This window comes from Emys orbicularis, chromosome 3 (assembly GCF_028017835.1).
Source record: "Emys orbicularis isolate rEmyOrb1 chromosome 3, rEmyOrb1.hap1, whole genome shotgun sequence".
Lineage (NCBI taxonomy): Eukaryota > Metazoa > Chordata > Testudines > Emydidae > Emys > Emys orbicularis.
This window is the reverse complement of record NC_088685.1, coordinates 20414098-20434633: the sequence shown is the minus strand read 5'-3', so window position 1 is coordinate 20434633 and position 20536 is coordinate 20414098. Positions and strand designations below refer to the sequence as shown.

The 20536-nt window shown below is 41.7% G+C and overlaps 1 protein-coding gene across 1 annotated transcript in view; it reads left to right on the top strand.

Annotated features, from left to right (window-relative positions):
* The first annotated feature begins 731 nt into the window (after positions 1 to 731).
* Positions 732 to 20536, top strand: part of MFSD2B (MFSD2 lysolipid transporter B, sphingolipid) — a 60315-nt gene continuing 40510 nt past the window's right edge. Inside the window, exons 1-3 of the mRNA XM_065400406.1 lie at positions 732 to 854; positions 12961 to 13086; positions 15921 to 16045. Coding sequence (XP_065256478.1) covers positions 732 to 854; positions 12961 to 13086; positions 15921 to 16045 — 374 coding nt within the window. The remainder of the gene's footprint in view (positions 855 to 12960; positions 13087 to 15920; positions 16046 to 20536) is intronic.

Below are 20536 nucleotides of genomic sequence, written 5' to 3'. Positions count from 1 at the left end.
GGGGCGGGCAGCGCCGAAGACGCACGAGATGAAATTGAAATACAGGGTCGTGCAACCCTAACGTTGCCGTTTGTGGACAGCACTTAGCATTTCAGATCTGTGGCCCCGTCCATGTGACTGTATAGGAAATGCTGACGCTGTACTGTCCGGCGCTCCAGTCAAATAAAGTCTGACTTTTAATTTTGCAAGTTGTTTGGAGAGAGTTTATTTATTTTTTCTTCCCTAAAGGCGAAGAACAACGCAGCGCCTTCTCCCCGTGGCTCAGGGTTTGCAGCTCTGCTGGGGAAAGTGTCCAAACAAAGTGTGCTGCTAACCGCCCTGATCCGTGCCACGAGATGCAGCCTGGGCATCTTACAGGGAAACGACTCTGTGCATGTCAGGCAGGTGGAGGCGCCCTCCCAGCTCTGCCGCATCGGCTAACGGGCTCGCTCGGGGGTGGTTGGATACCTTTGCATTGGGGCTGCAGCAGCAGCTCCTCCTTCCCGCGCCCGGAGCATGCTAGCAGGGGGGGTCTGAGTGCAGGGAGTCTAGGTCTCCAGCCAGTGGCGGAGCAAAAGCAGCAACCACCGAGGCTCCCCAGGGAGCTGCGGCCCTTAACTGCTTCTCCCGCGCCGCAGATGGCTGCGGAGGGGCCCCGAGCAGCTACGAGCTCGGCCCGGCCCCGCCCCCCGGGCTGACAGGTGCTGAAAAGCCCCGCGGCGGACGGCTTGGGGGGCGGCGGCTGCTGGGGCATGGCCGGTGCTGGAGGGGACACCCCGCAGCAGGGGGACGGGCCTGGGAAAGCGGCGCCGAAGGCCACCCTTCTCCCAGAGGAGACGCCGCAGGAACAAGCGCTCAGGCGGTCAGCAGAAGAGGTGAGCGGCTGTGACTGCCCGTCGGGTCCCCAGCATCGCCCCTCGGGGCTGCTGGGCTTGCAGTGCTCTGACCTCCTTTGCTCTAGGCCCTTTCCCCCGCCTGCACCTGAACGAGTTCGCCAGGGACCTCCCTGAGAATCTTAATTACAGTGTCCTAGAAATAATCCATGAGCTCCGGCTCGCGGGGTGCTGTTCCCGCAACAGGGACTGGCCGGCTGAGATGCTTGAGTGGATTCCAGTGATCATCCTCTTTGCTGGACTCCCGCCCTGTGCAATGTGAACGAAACTCAGATAGATCCTCAATGAACGGTGACTCTTTTTTTGTTTGTTTGCCCTGATGTAATTTTATTACTTTTCCTAAATTCCTGCCCCTCCAAGAATAAACTTCTTGTGTAGCAGCTTCTGAGGTAGCACCTCCTCGGGGGGTATCAGAAACACTAGATGCTTCTTTGACTGAGAACTTTGTCACCAAACAGAAAGCAGCATTGGAGTGGTTTTTATGTCAGAGATATTTTATCCACTGGGATTTGAGAGAACATGATATATATAGATAGATTACATATGTATTCTTCTTAGCATGGATCATATTTCCCCAAGTGCTAGATATTTTCAGTGTTTGCAGTGTTGTAGCAGTGTTGGTCCCAGGATATGAGAAAGACAAGGTGAATGAGGTAATATCTTTTAGTGGACCAACTTCTGTTGGTGAAAAGGCAAGCTTTTAAGCTACACAGAGCTCTTCTTCAGATATTTTCAAAGTGTTTCCACAGAAATTCTTCACCCTTATCCCTTAATGTTGTGCTATACTCAGAATATCTTTTTTTAGGAGCAAAATGCCCAGTGTCTCTCACTCCTAGGTAATAGTAAGGGGGGGGGGGGATGGAATAATTTTTCATCCATCTTCTTTGTGAGCACGTTTCCCCTGCAACAGAGCAAGAGTCACAGACTGAAGGGTGCAATTTTGGGGGGAACCCCTTTACTATGTTGTTTGTAGCATATGATTGGAGAAGTGTGCATTGAGAGCTCTAACAATATTCCAGGATGTTGTATCTTCCTAGAATTCAGTTTTCCAGGGAGGCAATAGCTATAAAAGAAGATGAATATTTCCATTTAAATTGCTGCCTGTGTGCATTTGTCTATATAGATATGAGCATGTGCATTCAGTTTAAAAATGGGACTATTGTTCCATTACCGGTGTGAAAAATTAAGCACACAAATTGAGAAATGTAGTTAAAGCTGAAATATCAACCTTGCTACACAGAAGATAGCAGCGTTAAAATGTCATCTTAAATATTTACCCCATAATACATTATAAACTGGAATCAGATAGGTAACACCATATACAGCTTTGTAATATGCCATATCCAGACTGAAAAAAAAACAACTTTTTAAAAGGGGAAAAATCAAAATGGAAAAAGCCATCCCTTTAATTTCTGCAAATTCATCTGCAGAGTTAAAGTCATGTTGAGAGACAGGGTTGGAGGGAATCATTATACTGGGAAAGTTTCTCATCGTGTTGAATCAGATAAACCTTGACTTAAACTATCTGAAAGTCTCAGCTGCTGCTATCCCTTCCCATTCCTCTTAAACCACTATTGGTTTTGTTCTGGACCTGCTTGATAAAGAAGAGCTTGTGACAAAATGTGTATACACCCAGCCACAGTCCATCCAGCTACTGAAATATCTTCTTCTAGTTGCACAGGATTGCTTTTGCTAGTTGTCTTCTGTACCCACAAACACTTATTACTAATATTCTATTCAGTTTCAGTTCATATTAGTGAAGGAAGTAAAATTCCCAAGAAAATGAGATGTAGTTATTCAGTTACAAGATTAAAGACACTATTGTATATTAGAGAGACTTTCAAACTTACCTAAATTAAAAAACATCCACCATTGATCCACCATTCTACTTCAGAAGTGGAAGCGCTCATTTTCTGTGTTAAACCTTCTTGCTTTACCTTAGATTCATAGAGCTCATGGCCAGAAAGGACCATTGTGATAATTTATTCTCACTTGCTGTATAAACACAGGCCATAGAACTTCCCTAAAATACTTCCTAGAGTGTATCTTTTAGAAAAAACATCCTATCTTCATATAACAATTGTCAGTTATGGAGAATCCACCATGATCCAAATTGTTCCAATAGTTAATTATTCTCACTGTTAAAAATTTACTCCTTATTTCCCGTTTGAATTTGCCTGGCTTCAACTTAGATATGTGTGATTGTTTCATTATTGTATTTTGTACAGTTTTTAACTCTACTGTAGTAAGTGCAAGGTTTCAAAGTGGATCTGAAGATAATAAGGAAAGAAGCTCAATCTTTCTTGCCCTCCTCCTCTTCCCCTCACTCCCATTTTTAAAAATAAATATTCAGGCTGGAGCTTTCTCTCCCTTCGCCCTGCTTCTGAAACAATCTGTAGAAGCAACTTGAGACTTAAATAACTTTGTTCAAATATAACTTAAAGAATCTCTCAAAGCAAGCCAGAGAAGAGGAAGAGACTGAAATCCAGGACCTCTATGGTGGCATTTTCAGAAATGCTCCCAGTTCCACGCGCAGGGCCAGGTAGGCAGGCAGAGCTTCAGAGTCTCAATGCGTGGATGAGACGATGGTGTAGAGAGGAGGGGTTCACGTTCATTAGGAACTGGGGAAACTTCTGGGATGGGGGGAGCCTATACAGGAGAGATGGGCTCCACCTAAACCAAAGTGGAACCAGACTGCTGGCACTAAACATTAAAAAGGTTGTAGAGCAGTTTTTAAACTAGGAGATGGGGGAAAGCCGACTGCTGCAGAGGAGCGTGTGGATCGGACACAGACTTCTCTTAGGGGAGAGTCTGATGATAGAGAATCTCCAGGTTATAGTCAGGAGCAGAGGACTGAAAAGTATAATGTAAGGGCCGGATCAGATGATAAACAGTCACATAAAAAAGAATCTGGCACATCAGAAAAAGGCAGGCTAATAAACAGGGACAAGTTTTTAAAGTGCTTGTACACAAATGCCAGAAGTCTAAATAATAAGATGGGTGAACTAGAGTGCCTTGTGATAAAGGAGGATATAGATATAATAGGCATCACAGAAACCTGGTGGACTGAGAGCAATCAATGGGACACAATCATTCCGGGGTACAAAATATATCGGAAGGACAGAACAGGCCGTGCAGGGGGAGGAGTGGCACTATATGTTAAAGAAAGTGTAGATTCAAATGAAGTAAAAATCTTAAGCGAATCCACAGGTTCCATAGAGTCTCTATGGATAGAAATTTCATGCTCTAGTAAAAATATAACATTAGGGATCTATTATCGACCACCTGACCAGGACAGTAATAGTGATGATGAAATGCTAAGGGAAATTAGAGAGGCTATCAAAATTAAGAACCCAATAATAGTGGGGGATTTCAATTATCCCCATATTGACTGGGAACATTTCACTTCAGGACGAAATGCAGAGATAAAATTTCTCGATACTTTAAATGACTGCTTCATGGAGCAGCTGGTACGGGAACCCACAAGGGGAGAGGCGACTCTAGATTTAATCCTGAGTGGAGCGCAGGAGCTGGTCCAAGAGGTAACTATAGTGGGACCGCTTGGAAATAGTGACCATAATACAATAGCATTCAACATCCCTGTGGTGGGAAGAACACCTCAACTGCCCAACACTGTGGCCTTTAATTTCAAAAGGGGGAACTATACAAAAATGAGGGGGTTAGTTAGACAAAAGTTAAAAGGTACAGTGACTAAAGTGAAATCCCTGCAAGTTGCGTGGGCCCTTTTTAAAGACACCATAATAGAGGCTCAACTTCAATGTATACCCCAAATTAAGAAAAACAGTAAAAGAACTAAAAAAGAGCCACCGTGGCTTAACAACCATGTAAAAGAAGCAGTGAGAGATAAAAAGACTTCCTTTAAAAAGTGGAAGTCAAATCCTAGTGAGGCAAATAGAAAGGAGCACAAACACTGCCAACTTAAGTGCAAGAGTGTAATAAGAAAAGCCAAAGAGGAGTTTGAAGAACGGCTAGCCAAAAACTCCAAAGGTAATAACAAAATGTTTTTTAAGTACATCAGAAGCAGGAAGCCTGCTAAACAACCAGTGGGGCCCCTTGACGATGAAAATACAAAAGGAGCGCTTAAAGATGATAAAGTCATTGCGGAGAAACTAAATGGATTCTTTGCTTCAGTCTTCACGGCTGAGGATGTTAGGGAGATTCCCAAACCTGAGCTGGCTTTTGTAGGTGACAAATCTGAGGAACTGTCACAGATTGAAGTATCACTAGAGGAGGTTTTGGAATTAATTGATAAACTCAACATTAACAAGTCACCGGGACCAGATGGCATTCACCCAAGAGTTCTGAAAGAACTCAAATGTGAAGTTGCGGAACTATTAACTAAGGTTTGTAACCTGTCCTTTAAATCGGCTTTGGTACCCAATGACTGGAAGTTAGCTAATGTAACGCCAATATTTAAAAAGGGCTCTAGGGGTGATCCCGGCAATTACAGACCGGTAAGTCTAACGTCGGTACCGGGCAAATTAGTTGAAACAATAGTAAAGAACAAAATTGTCAGACACATAGAAAAACATAAACTCTTGAGCAATAGTCAACATGGTTTCTGTAAAGGGAAATCGTGTCTTACTAATCTATTAGAGTTCTTTGAAGGGGTCAACAAACATGTGGACAAGGGGGATCCGGTGGACATAGTGTACTTAGATTTCCAGAAAGCCTTTGACAAGGTCCCTCACCAAAGGCTCTTACGTAAATTAAGCTGTCATGGGATAAAAGGGAAGGTCCTTTCATGGATTGAGAACTGGTTAAAGGACAGGGAACAAAGGGTAGGAATTAATGGTAAATTCTCAGAATGGAGAGGGGTAACTAGTGGTGTTTCCCAAGGGTCAGTCCTAGGACCAATCCTATTCAATTTATTCATAAATGATCTGGAGAAAGGGGTAAACAGTGAGGTGGCAAAGTTTGCAGATGATACTAAACTACTCAAGATAGTTAAGACCAAAGCAGATTGTGAAGAACTTCAAAAAGATCTCACAAAACTAAGTGATTGGGCAGCAAAATGGCAAATGAAATTTAATGTGGATAAATGTAAAGTAATGCACATTGGAAAAAATAACCCCAACTATACATACAACATGATGGGGGCTAATTTAGCTACAACGAGTCAGGAAAAAGATCTTGGCGTCATCGTGGATAGTTCTCTAAAGATGTCCACGCAGTGTGCAGAGGCGGTCAAAAAAGCAAACAGGATGTTAGGAATCATTAAAAAGGGGATAGAGAATAAGACTGGGAATATATTATTGCCCTTATATAAATCCATGGTACGCCCACATCTCGAATACTGTGTACAGATGTGGTCTCCTCACCTCAAAAAAGATATTCTAGCACTAGAAAAGGTTCAGAAAAGAGCAACTAAAATGATTAAGGGTTTAGAGAGGGTCCCATATGAGGAAAGATTAAAGAGGCTAGGACTCTTCAGTTTGGAAAAGAGAAGACTAAGGGGGGACATGATAGAGGTATATAAAATCATGAGTGATGTTGAGAAAGTGGATAAGGAAAAGTTATTTACTTATTCCCATAATACAAGAACTAGGGGTCACCAAATGAAATTAATAGGCAGCAGGTTTAAAACAAATAAAAGGAAGTTCTTCTTCACGCAGCGCACAGTCAACTTGTGGAACTCCTTACCTGAGGAGGTTGTGAAGGCTAGGACTATAACAATGTTTAAAAGGGGACTGGATAAATTCATGGTGGCTAAGTCCATAAATGGCTATTAGCCAGGATGGGTAAGAATGGTGTCCCTAGCCTCTGTTCGTCAGAGGATGGAGATGGATGGCAGGAGAGAGATCACTTGATCATTGCCTGTTAGGTTCACTCCCTCTGGGGCACCTGGCATTGGCCACTGTCGGTAGACAGATACTGGGCTAGATGGACCTTTGGTCTGACCCAGTACGGCCTTTCTTATGTTCTTATGTTCTTATGTTCTTAAGCCAGACTTTCTTTCAATCCAAAAAATCATGAGTGAAGAATGAACTTACTGAATGGCTAATTCTCCTGTTTAAAAAAATTGGGTTTAAGGGCTATTATGGTTACTTTTATTACAGCTGTGCCTAAAGGCTCCATATTGAATTAGAGCCCTATTGTGCTAAGCAGTGCACAAACACATAGAAAGTGTCCCTCTTCCGAAGAGCCCAGAGTCTAATTTTTGAGATAAGAAGCAATGAATGGGTGGCATTTACAAACAAGGTGAGAAAGGGAAGGAAGGATGAAAGTAATGTTGATTTAAAATCATGTGCTTGCAAACCTTTGTAACAGAATCTCATATAGATCTGGAATGCAGGCTTTGCACCCCCTTATCATGTTGATTTGTGCCTTGGGTATGAGCAGGCTCAGTGATGGTGAGGCAAACGGGCCAAATCTAACCCAGGATTCTCTTGCAATAAATGATTTGTGTTCAGCAATGCCAGAGTAATTAGAAACCTCTTTGGGTGCAATTCAGCAGAGCCTACCACTAATGTCACAGCCCAGAATGGCAAAACAAATACAAGGAGAAATTGGGACTGAATGCCTCTGAGGTGGAGCGCAGTTTAAAATGCTGACAAAAGAAAACTGAGACAAGCATAGCACTTAATTCCTGGAGACCAGTGGGTCACTGTGTTAGGCACCATACGACAAATAACTGAAACTTGGTCCCAGCCTGTTACATCTTGCAATCTACGTTTAAGATGAGTCAATCAATAGGTGGATATAATAGATAGGGGTGGGGCATAAGATAACAGTGAGACAGTTATCAATAGTGTAATAAGCAATGGTCACAGCACCCCCAGCTGCCTAATCACTGTCAAGTATTTCGCAGGTGGCTCATCATAGGTGAGTTTAAAAGAGGATAATGCAGTAGCCTGGTGCATTTTTGCAGGGAGCTTCTTCTCTGCATACAGCCATATGGAAGAAAGCGTGAAAGTGCATGTTGAAAAAATTTCAAATGGGCAGTCAAGGGTGGAATCTTGCAGTTTATCCTTATATTTAAAAGGCAATATTAAAAAAAATCCAGCTTTCTGTCCTGTAAAGACCTACCACTCTAAGCCTTTCTACAAGAAAATGTCTAATACAGTTCGTCCTTTATGAAAACAATGTATTTGTATCACGATAACATCTAGAGGCGCCAACCAAGATCTGGAACCCATTATGCGAAGCATGTCATAGAATCATAGAATATCAGGGTTGGAAGGGACCTCAGGAGGTCATCTAGTCCAACCCCCCTGCTCAAAGCAGGACCAATTCCCAACTAAATCATCCCAGCCAGGGCTTTGTCAAGCCGGGCCTTAAAAACCTCCAAGGAAGGAGATTCCACCACCTCCCTAGGTAACACATTCCAGTGCTTCACCACCCTCCTAGTGAAATAGTGTTTCCTAATATCCAACCTAGACCTCCCCCACTGCAACTTGAGACCATTGCTCCTTGCTCAGTCATCTGCCACCACTGAGAGCAGCCGAGCTCCATCCTCTTTGGAACCCCCCCTCAGGTAGTTGAAAGCAGCTATCAAATCCCCCCTCATTCTTCTCTTCTGGAGACTAAACAATCCCAGTTCCCGCAGCCTCTCCTCATAAGTCATGTGCTCCAGACCCCTAATCATTTTTGTTGCCCTCCGCTGGACTCTTTCCAATTTTTCCACATCCTTCTTGTAGTGTGGGGCCCAAAACTGGACACAGTACTCCAGGTGAGGCCTCACCAAAGTCGAATAAAGGGGAATGATCACGTTCCTCGATCTGCTGGCAATGCCCCTACTTATACAGCCCAAAATGCCGTTAGCCTTCTTGGCAACAAGGACACACTGTTGACTCATATCCAGCTTCTCGTCCACTGTGACCCCTAAGTCCTTTTCTGCAGAACTGCTACCTAGCCATTCGGTCCCTAGTCTGTAACAGTGCATGGGATTCTTCCGTCCTAAGCGCAGGACTCTGCACTTGTCCTTGTTGAACCTCATCAGGTTTTTTTTGGCCCAATCCTCTAATTTGTCTAGGTCCCTCTGTATCCGATCCCTACCCTCTAGTGTATCTACCACGCCTCCCAGTTTAGTGTCATCTGCAAACTTGCTGAGAGTGCAGTCCACACCATCCTCCAGATCATTAATAAAGATATTAAACATGTGTACAAACCCATAGAAAGACACAGTCCCTGCCTCTGTGAAATAGATAAGACACATAGGGTGGGAGAAAGGAAGTGTTATTGTTCCCATTTTAGAGATAAGAGTGTTGAGGCTCAAAGATTAAGTACTTTGCCTAAGGCCACTGAAGAAGTCTGGCAGAGCCCTACTCAAAAGACCATCCTTTGTCCCATTATAAATCCCTTGGGCTGTTCAATGTGGGCTTACAGTTTCAAATCTTTGCAGTGTTTAAGCATGTAGTAATGCACAACTGTATGTTTAAGTGTCAGGGGCCAATTAAATCTCTAGTGAAAATTAAATATAAGGAGGGGGATTTGCACCCCGAGTATGAGACTTTCAGAAGTGTTCATCTCAGCATGCTGCTCCAAACTCTTTTTTTCCCCTTAATGTACAACACTCTTAAAACAAGAAGTCTCCTGTGGGGGAAGTAGCATCCTCACTGTACAGGTGGGAAAAGTAAAGCACAGAGTGCATTAGAGCAATGGTTAGAATTTAGGAATTCCCAGCCATTTACTTTCACCACTAGATTCACTGCCTCAAACACCATTGCCCCTTTCTAAGGCTATGAGAGGCAACATAGTCTAGTTGAATGAGCACAGGAATCAGAAAACCTGGTTCTAATCCCTACGGAATCTTTGGCAAGTCATTTAACTTCTCTGCCTCTGTTTCCTCATCTGTCATGTGGCTTATTACTTGCAAGGATAGATGAGAATTGTTTGAGCAGAGCTTTAAACGTGCAAAACTCTCTATAAGTGAGTGATATTGTACTAAATATAATCAGATTCCAGCCGCTCTTTTTATTCAAGCAATGGCATACATAGCTATAAACAAAATTAGTCACAGGTGAAAGCCTCCATTAACTGCTACTGAGACCAAAATGTTAACTTTGCTTGAAGGTGATCTGTCAGTATGCTACCCAAGCAGCCTGGCAGTATCTAGAAGGTGAATAGAATTTCAATGAGACTTCTTAATCAAAAATGTAAAAGTATTGAGATCCTTAACTTTCTAGCCGTGAAGCTGACTGGAGAAATGAGAGTTGCTCAAGTCTGTAAGTCTAATTTTTTTTTATTTATTGCTAATTATTTCACAATTTAATATAACTATTCTAATTTCAAGTTCTTAAATATTAACTGTGTTGGATTGGAACTGCTATATAATAATTTTTAATACGGTATGTCACCTAGTCAGTGAGGTGAAGTTACTGTACGGGAAAGTCTAATAACTCAATATAAGTGAATTAATGCATTGGTCTAGCTGAATAGGGGGCTGTTGGAAAAACATGTAGGAAAGCAACACAATGGATCCTGACAAACAGCCTCCCAAGAAATACTTAGAGGGAAATTACAGGATGATGGACTACTTCCAGGCTCCAGCCCAGATTAACACAACTGTGTTGCAAGTGCTGCGAGCCGACAGTTCAGAGGGCTATAAACAATAAAAAATGACTTAGTCTCTGGGCAGGGGGGTGATGAAAAAGATTGAGCAGCTTTTAAAGGACACTCTCTCTGAAGCAGGGGGAAAGGAATTGCCTTTTAAGGGAACAGATTATGCCACCCGGACGCTAATGCTCTCTGTGTTGGGAGAGGAGGGGAGGTAGGAACCTTATACCTAACAGGATCCCCTGCTGAGGTAATCATGGTTAGCACCTGGGGACTGCTGCTCAAGGCGTGGTCGGAAAGTGGAAGAATCGTGTAATTCCACTCCGAGAGAGATGATAGCTTGAGGCCCAAGATGTGAGAGGTGTATGTACTCAAAGAGGAGTCAGAGATGTAGTTAGACCAGTAGCTGTGATTTGTACATGGAGATCTTGCTCTCTATCTATATAGACATCACTCAGAAACAAAGGACTTTCATAAAACTAATACACTTGTTTACACCTATTTATATAGAATAGTTCAAAGGAGCAAGGCCAGATCTTGAAAGATTCTGTTGTCTATTAGTTCTTTATCAGTAAGTACACTATCACCTAATAATAAAAAAACCCGATACATTAAAAATGCTTTCAGAAATAGGTAATACATATCAGAATAATAAAGCATTTTATTGGAGCCTCATCATTTTATTATCTTAATCTGACTGCAGTGGAAGCATGAGGTTATGTGCATTCAGTCCAGATATTTGGCCACAACCAAGGCAGACCTAGGATTACCATTGCTATTGGAAGGAACTTGAAAAGGATCAACAGTTTTTTAAAGAGGGATTGAATTTAACAGTTAGAATTCTCAGAAATAGTTTTAGTCAGGATCTTAGTGTGTGGCCCACATGGTGACTGGCACTCTATACTGAGATTAGCGTGTGGATATTTCCCACCTATGTTTTCAGCTAACACTAATACAGTAAATCAGAGCTTTTAGAAACATTTGCCAATAATGTGGCATTTTCCCCTATGAAAACACGTTATCTTTCATCTATTAGACTCCTAACACTTTGTCTCTGAATTATTATTTTTTATAATAGGGTACAATAACTTACTCTGTTCCTTGATTTTTCTGCCAGTTACTTTCAGTCTAATAGGTATATTTTTTGCTTAGCACGTTTCATCCATACATCTCAAGGTGCTTCAACAAAGATGGACAAGTATCTTCAGGTAAAAATTTCAAAAGCGCATAAGTGATTTAGGCGCATAACTCCTACTGAAAAGCAATGGAACTTAGGCTCTGAAGTCACTTAGATCATTTTTAGAACTCTACCCATTCTGCCTATTTTTTCAACTGAGGCACAGAGAAGTTAAGTGACTTGCCCAAGGTCACACTGGAATTCTGTGGCAGAGTGAGGAATTGGACCCAAACAGTGCTCACAGTATGGAGAAAAAAGTTGGAGGGACCCTGAATGTCAAGCAGCTTGCTTTTTAATTTAAATAGTAGTGAGAAGCAAGGGGGTCACAAGACAGAAGTCCGGTAGCCCCTAGAACAGGGGTCGGCAACCTTTCAGAAGTGGTGTGCTGAGTCTTCATTTATTCACTCTGATTTAAGGTTTCGCGTGCCAGTAATACATTTTAACATTTTTAGAGGTCTCTTTCTATAAGTCTATAACATATAACTAAACTATTGTTGTATGTAAAGTAAATAAGGTTTTTAAAATGTTTAAGAAGCTTCATTTAAAATTAAATTAAAATGCAGAGCCCCCAAGAATGGTGGCCAGGACTCAGGCAGTGTGAGTGCCACTGAAAATCAGCTCGTGTGCTGCCTTCGGCATGCGTGCCATAGGTTGCCTACCCCTGCCCTAGAAGAAGTAAGGGGGCCCAGAGTCCTGCAACCGTCCTGTAATTCAAAAACTGGACCCAGACCTTCTGAGTCTGTGTGCAGATCCTTAACTGAAAGACCATCCCTCTTCTCTGAATATTGTCTAAATAGAATAATATGAGACTATTTATTGATTTTTGTGGTCTGAAAGAATAGATACATATATAAGCAAAAAAAATTGATATCTGATAATTACTCAACTTTTTGCCATCTGAATAATTCATTCTTGGGCAGAGATAACACCGATCCTCAGCAAGTCATCCAAGACCCAGGAGCTGCCCTATAGATAGTGTCAATACTCAAGAAAGTCTGCCTGATTGCTTCTTATCATGTGTTCATGGATTCACTGCACTTGAATGGTCCATGCCCACTTGCGGCCTGTAAAAAGTGTGCTTTTCAGAATTAGCTCACGGGAAGTCAGTGTACCTGGACTCCAGTTCTGGTAACTTGGAACAGGCATTGAAAACTGAATCACAGTGTTCAGACTTGGTTTCCTGAAGTAAGGAATAGCAACCAGTAGCCTGATTCTCAGTGGTGCTGACCATTGAAGTCAGTGGGGTCTCTGGATGTTCAGTGTCTATGAAAATGCTGAACTTCAGATCACTTAAATAAGTGCCTGAATACGAGTTTAACCATAAACTTGTGAAACTTTTACTCTTAATGTTTTGCATTTTCTCTTAACTTGTCTGTTCTTGTTCTGTTTCAGCTCAGACAGGAAGACAGACTCTCAGTTTGCAGCAAATTATGCTATGCAATAGGAGGTGCTCCAAACCAAGTTGCAACAAGTGCCACTGCTTTTTTTCTACAGATCTACCTGTTAGATATAGCACATGTAAGTAATGTGCAAAGTGCTTTCTGGCTCCAACTTTGTTCAATTACGATGTCATCACCTACTTAATTTTCCTGTATCTAATATTAAGATAATTCAACTAATATACCTTTTAAACTATATTCTGTTGTTGTTTTTAATTGTTCAGCCCCTGTTGAAACTCTTTTGAGCTTAGTGACAAAACTTATTTAGTAATTATGCTTGATAAATGTAATAGGATCGAGATTGGATGGTAATGGTGCTTGATTACCTGGTCCCTATTAGTTTAATTGTTTGTCAGTCCCACTAAATAAACACGAAGGAGCCATTTGTTCCACAGTTTCTCCAGCAAAGGTCTGAGCTCCACTTTTTCCCCCTCCCCTCAACTTTTTAGGGGTCACATACCTCATTTTACAGGGATTACGTGGAATTCTTCCCCACACAGAGGACTGAGCCATTCTCTTCCAAATCCTGGCTGTGCTGTTCCTGTGGGATTATGAAGCCCACTATGCGAAATCTTTTATATTCAATCTGAGCCATTTCCCAAGAAATTAACATTCATAGTTAACCCTTTGCAGCCTTCAATTTTACTATTAGAATTCCATCCATCTAATTTACCCTCATAACCTATCTAGGTATGTATATAATCCCACACCACCTAGAAACCTTGGACCAAATTCAGAATTGCTGTAAGGAGCTACGAATTGCACGCTCTTATAAGCAGGTGTGAATTTGGCCCTGTTGTATTTTAATATTTGTATCATTGCGTTTAGGGCCCTGGTCATGGTAAGCACTGTGCAAACACGTATTCAGAGATAGATCCCATGCTAGAAAGTTTATAATCTCTCCAAGTTTCCCTTCCCACTCTATGAGCTAGTCCAGAATTCATTTCCTTGCTATCCCATTGTGTTATCTGAGCAATGCCAGTGCATGAACCTTTTCATCTGAAGCTGTCTGTGTGCCCCTCATCACCATAGTATCTGAGCACCTCTATCTGTATCTCTTTGGCTCATTGACTATCTCATTTCTAATTTCAGTCGAAGTTTATACCTTTTATCCCTCATCCATGCCTCTTAAATCCCTTCTCCTGCTGTTATCTAGTGGAGCTGGATGGAAAATAGTAAATATTTTTGGTGGAAAAAATTCAAAAGAAATGATTTTTTTTTTAAGTTGGGGAGAACATTTTTCAGTTTTTTCAAAGGGGGAAAACCCAAATATTTGCATAAATTTGTTTAAGAATAAAGACCATTTTTTGTTGTTGGAAAAAAGTTTGGATGGAAAATTTTCAACCAGCTCTTATTTAATATTAAACTTTTCAATCGCTATGATTTAACTCTAACATAGCTTGGGATAAATTTTGTATGATACATGCACTGCAAATGTTTGCAGTGTCTGCCTTTAACAAATCATGCTGTATATCCTTGATGTTTCAAACCTTATCCTCACTTTGTCTGTCTTTGCTCTTCCCTTCCTACTGAAACTGTGAAGAGCAGAAGATTTCGTAGGCAGTCTCGTTAGGCAGCTCCAGTCTCAATAAAGGTTTTGTTTTTTAAAGCAATGTGGCTTGAGCAAAACCGATGATATGCATATTGAAATGACTCTCTAGTCACTTAGGTTGGTGGCAAGGCAATGCTAGAGTAACTACAGCAGATCCCACCTCAGGTGCCCCCTGCTCTCTTTCACCCCCCATGACTCTGTTGTTTATATGTGAATTCTTGCACGCAGTACAGATATACACCTCTACCCCGATATAACGCTGTCCTCGGGAGCCAAAAAATCTTACTGCGTTATAGGTGAATCCGCGTTATATCGAACTTGCTTTGATCCGCCAGAGTGCACAGCCCCCCCCCCCCCCCGGATCTCTGCTTTACCGCGTTATATCCGAATTCATGTTATATCGGGTCGCGTTATATTGGGGTAGAGGTGTATGTAGGGATGACTACATCCCACATAATTAATCATAATCTGAAAAATACACACTTGCTTGGTAAATTTCTTTTTTTTCCATTTGATTTTTTTTTTAATGTGGGAAAACTTTAAAATGTGCTTCATTTGACCAATGTGCTCTCTTCTGTTCTTTGGCATATACTGGATTTAAAGGTAACAGTTTACATTATTCACTTGTGACCCTAACTGCAACTGTTATTAAAAAACAAACAAACTAGATGTGTTCCAAGTTATTCAAATTAATCTTACTCAGGTTTAGTTGGAAAAAAAGTTGCATACAGAAATGTTGTACAGAAAATACAGAATAAGCATTCAGAAGAAACAGTACTATTTCGGAATATTAACTCTAGTAATCACAGTTCAGTTCTTTGTAGAAATAAGCCCATCATGCCAAAACCACTTTCACAATTAGCACCAGTTGGCACTCTGATAGGTAATCTCAGTAGATATACTAAGGACTGAATGGGCATGGGAAATGAACTATACTCTTGTCTGCTCCAGCTCAGGAGCAGAAATTTAGAAATGGGGTCTTGTGGGAGAAGCTTACCTTACCTCTACTTCTGCTGTACCTGGTTTTATGATTAAACCACAGACTTCAGTCTCCAGTGTTGTCTGGCTGACACCTCTTCCCCGCATTAAATTCACCTATGATCTTTCTCTCCTGGCCTTTTCCCCGTCACACACATTCTCTCTTGCATAGTACCTGTATCTCAGTGTCTAGTTTGTTGTCTCCCAACATGCATTGATGGTGGAGGGCTAGTTATTCATGATTTTTAATAGTAGTCGATGTGTGTTGTAAGTGAGTTATCACTACACTTTACATAAAACACTGAGATCCTTTTTGGAAAGTTGCTTTATGTTGTTTCATTGAATGCTGGATCTTGTTTAGAGCACTGTGTCTATACTTTCAGATTACTCCGTTTCATGCCTCTTTGGTGCTGTTCATTGGCAAAGCCTGGGGTGCAGTTACTGATCCTGTTGCTGGCTTTTTTATTAGCAAAAGTAAATGGACAAAAATTGGCCGGCTTATGCCTTGGTAAGCAGAAAATATTTTGTTCTATTTCTTGTTTTTTCCCCCCTCTTTCCTTTAATCCTAGAATGGCTTCATTGAATTAAACCTTTTTTGTTTTGTTTTTGCTTTTGCCTTTCTCAAATGAGACTGATTTTAGTATGGATAGAATGAATATGTAAAAAAACCCCACTCCTGTCTGCTTAGAGGATTGGGCCAAAAGAAACCTGATGAGGTTCAACAAGGACAAGTGCAGAGTCCTGCACTTAGGACAGAAGAATCCCATGCACTGTTACAGACTAGGGACCGAATGGCTAGGAAGCAATTCTGCAGAAAAGGACCTAGGGGTTACAGTGGACGAGAAGCTGGATATGAGTCAACAGTGTGCCCTTGTTGCCAAGAAGGTTAACGGCATTTTGGGCTGTATAAGTAGGGGCATTGCCAGCAGATCGAGGGACGTGATCATTCCCCTCTATTCGACATTGGTGAGGCCTCATCTGGAGTACTGTGTCCAGTTTTGGGCCCCACACTACAAGAAGGATGTGGAAAAATTGGAAAGAGTCCAGCGGAGGGCAACAAAAATGATTAGGGGTCTGGAGCACATGACTTAAGAGGAGAGGCTGAGGGAACTGGGATTGTTTAATCTGCAGAAGAGAAGAATGAGGGGGGATTTGATAGCTGCTTTCAATTACCTGAAAGGGGGTTCCAAAGAGGATGGATCTAGACTGTTCTCAGTGGTACTTGATGACAGAACAAGGAGTAATGGTCTCAAATTGCAGTTGGGGAGGTTTAGGTTGGATATTAGGAAAAACTTTTTCACTAGGAGGGTGGTAAAGCACTGGAATGTGTTACCTAGGGAGGTGGTGGAATCTCCTTCCTTAGAGGTTTTTAAGGTCAGGCTTGACAAAGCCCTGGCTGGGATGATTTAGTTGGGAATTGGTCCTGCTTTGAGCAGGGGGTTGGACTAGATGACCTCCTGAGGTCCCTTCCAACCCTGATATTCTATGATTCTATGATTCCTGTTTTCAGCTGCACAGCCATAAAATTACAACAAGCGGCTTTCTTGGAAGCTGCCTGAAGAAACCACTCAATTGTTTAGAGATGGGCCGAAACTGGAACCTCAAATCCAAAATCCTGTTGAATGTGGGTGGGAGAGGATCTGAACCTCCAGATCTGACCAAACCCCTTTGTGGTTTTGATTCTGAGTTGGATTCTGCATCAAAAGGGGCTTATTTTCCACTTCTGGTTCAGATACATCCAAACTGTTGGAAGATTGGCCATTCGTTAGATACTTGTTTGAGCCCTCACTCCGGTACTGCACCCATCTCAATGGGTTCCCATCCTTGCATGCACGCTTGGCTGGAGCTCACCAACTCTAACATGGTAGGCCTAGGGACCCAACAGGGTATGTCTCAGGCCACCTTGCTGAGCTGCTTGCACTGCCCTAGTGGTCAGTTCCGTTCTCATCACGGGTAGTGCAGGATCTTCCCCCTGTCAGCATTCATCCCAGCTCAACACAAGCCAGTCCCACTGGCCATTTCCCCACACCTCTTGGTACTCTTTCTTTACGTCTTCACTATCAGCCCCCCTAATTAAAACATTTAATTGGAGGGTGAAAATTGTCATGATTTTTAACAAGGAACCAACTGCTGGAAGAGTTTGGAGCTGCCAGCATTGTTGTAGTTCACAGAACTTCATTTCCCCTTTTCATACTCCCACCTCAAGCAGCTAAATGTGGTGTAGCTGCAGCTCCAGCATGCTCAGGGGCTCCGGTCCTGCTTGCATTACTCTCCTCTGAAGCACACTAAAGCCCTTAGACAGCTCTCGCTCTATTTTGACCTTCACTAAATCTATATGTAACAATGAAAAGCAAGTATCACGTACACTTTTCATGTGGTGTAAGGAAGGAGGAGGTATACCCTAGTGTTGAACAGAAATATAAATATTACCAGAAGGAGGGTGAAAGGTGGGAGAGTAAACTGGAAAAGAATGATGCATGTTAGAGGACCCAAACTCTCCCATGATGTGTTGTGGATTCTTTTTTCCTTTTAAAAACAAAAAGAAACAGGATGGCTTATGGACTCTGGAGTCTTTTGCTTTTGTCACTGATTTCAGTCTCATAGATTCAAAGAAGCTACTGTCAGAGTATTTGAGTTAGTGACTAGACCTGTGCAAATAACTGATTCTCTCCCCCCACCCCCCTCCAGTTTGTTGGCCAACTGGAAAATTAAAAACAAATTAACAAAAAAGAAATCCAAGTTGACCCAAAAGAAAAAAATTAAATTTTTAGTGAACTGAAAAAGTTTCAGGTTGAATAAAACATTTAGTTTAGCAGGAATGGTGTCCCTAGCCTCTGTTTGCCAGAAGCTGGGAATGAGCAACAGGGGATGGATCACTTGATGATTACCTGTTCTGTTCATTCCCTCTGGGGCACCTGGCACTGGCCACTGTCGGAAGACAGGCTACTGGGCTAGATGGAACTTTGGTCTGACACCGTAGGGCCGTTCTTATGTTCTTATGTTTGAAGGAATTATTTTTTTACCTTTTTAAAATAAAGTTGAAGTAAAATTTCAAATGAAAAATTGTTTTGAATTGAAAAATCAAAATACTTTGTTCATTCATGAGCGCTAAACTCACTGTATGAAAAAAATTAAGCTAGAAGAAGATCATGATGAGGTAGGGTGAATTTTATAATAACCCAGTGGTATTAGCTGTTTTCGGAATCATTTCTCAGTTCTGTTATATCCTGTAAATACTGTCTGTTCAGGACAAAGAATAGTGTTAGAATGACTCTCAGCCTAGCATCACATAGACTAGGCTGAGTGTACAACTTGCACTTACACTTCACTTATCTAATCAGGTCTTTAAAATACGCTTGTCTAACAGCCGTTGTTTTTCTGGAGGAATATTTTTTAAATGTTGTATTATCACGGAAAACTCTTTAACCCTATAATATACAGCACTGCCCATTTACACCAATTGAAGACCTGGTATTGTATTTCTAATTAGTTTAAAACACCTTTTCTTGGGGTTTGATTTGATTAATATTTGTAGAGTGAAATTATTACAGCCATTTAAGTTTTTTAAGTGAACTAGGTAATTATGCAAACTTCACTCCTTGCCCCATCTGACAGGTGTATTTAATAAAGGAGGAGTAGATTTTTTTATTAAAAAAAGGTTAAGGTTTTATTTAATACAGTAACAAGCCATCAAAATGTTGGTAGTCTCCTTTGTACGGAGTGTGATGTTTCAAATGAATGAGCAGGTGCTGGGATAAAGGATACTAACACAAAATGTTACACATTAGTTTCCTTCAGGAGGAACCACAGATAGTCTTGTGATTCAGCAAGGCATTGAATCACATGCCTAACTTTAAGCATGAATATTGAAGTGAATGGGGAAGGGAAAGTGAAGGGTAGGAAGGGGGAAAAACAAGAAAGACAGTTATTTTTGTGAAATAGCACAAAAGTTTGCTGTAAGAACCATTTTGGGGACAGGGAGGGTGAGTTTCCCCAACCTAATTGCCTTGGGATGCTTACATCACGTCCTCGTTTACTGCTTCAAGAGCTGCCCCAGTATGAGCGAACTGAGCTGTGACCTAGAAACCAGGAAAGGCAGAGAGTACCAGAACCTGGCTACTTTCCTTGCTACTCTACACATTCAGCTCCCAGTGTTGCCTTTCATCCCATAGAGCAGTGTGGAAGAGCCATTGTTTTGCTGAACTATTTACCTACATTATTCTTTTGTAGTCCACTTTTTCAATACACCATTGCAAAATAATCAGCTGACCCCTAACGTCAATAGGAGAAAACAGTGAGAATAGGCCTGTTGTGAAGGGATTAATCTGTTTTCTCTTTTGTTTGAATTTTTATTGTGACCTTGGTCATCTAATTGCGTTGTTTAATGTCTGCTTTGCAAGAATACTGGAGAACACTGCTGCTGCAGGTCATGCTGTGGGGAATGAATTGCATTTGATACAATGAAATTTGAAAATAGTGTTGTTTGTCTGATAGCCTTATATTAACTTGGCATATTGCTGTCTAGTGGCTATACTTGAATTCAAGTTTCCATGATATTTTTTTAAAACCATCCTTACTCATTAGGGGGCTGATCGTGCTGCTGTTGGAGTCATTGGGAGTTTTGCCACTGACTTAAATGGGAGCAGGCTTGGCCCTACAATCGTATTTCACAGGGATGGACAAACGTAGGTCCTAGGCAGTTCTACAACGTGATGCATGGCTGCCCCTCACCTATCACACTGAAATGTCAGGTCAGCAGTGAAAAGGCTAAGCTGAGAGGAGAGTTGGAGGTGCCAAGAGGGGGGAAAAAAGACCCTTGATAATAAAGAGGCTTGTATTGGCAGGTGGTGAAGCATGTTATAACATGTGACCATGTGGATCGGTTTTCAGTGGTGCTTTTCAGTAAAGGTCTCGGGGTGCGTGTTGGGACTAAGTATTGACCTCGTGGTTATACCATAATAGCAGATGCAGGGTTTTTTTTCCTGTTAATTGTAAATAC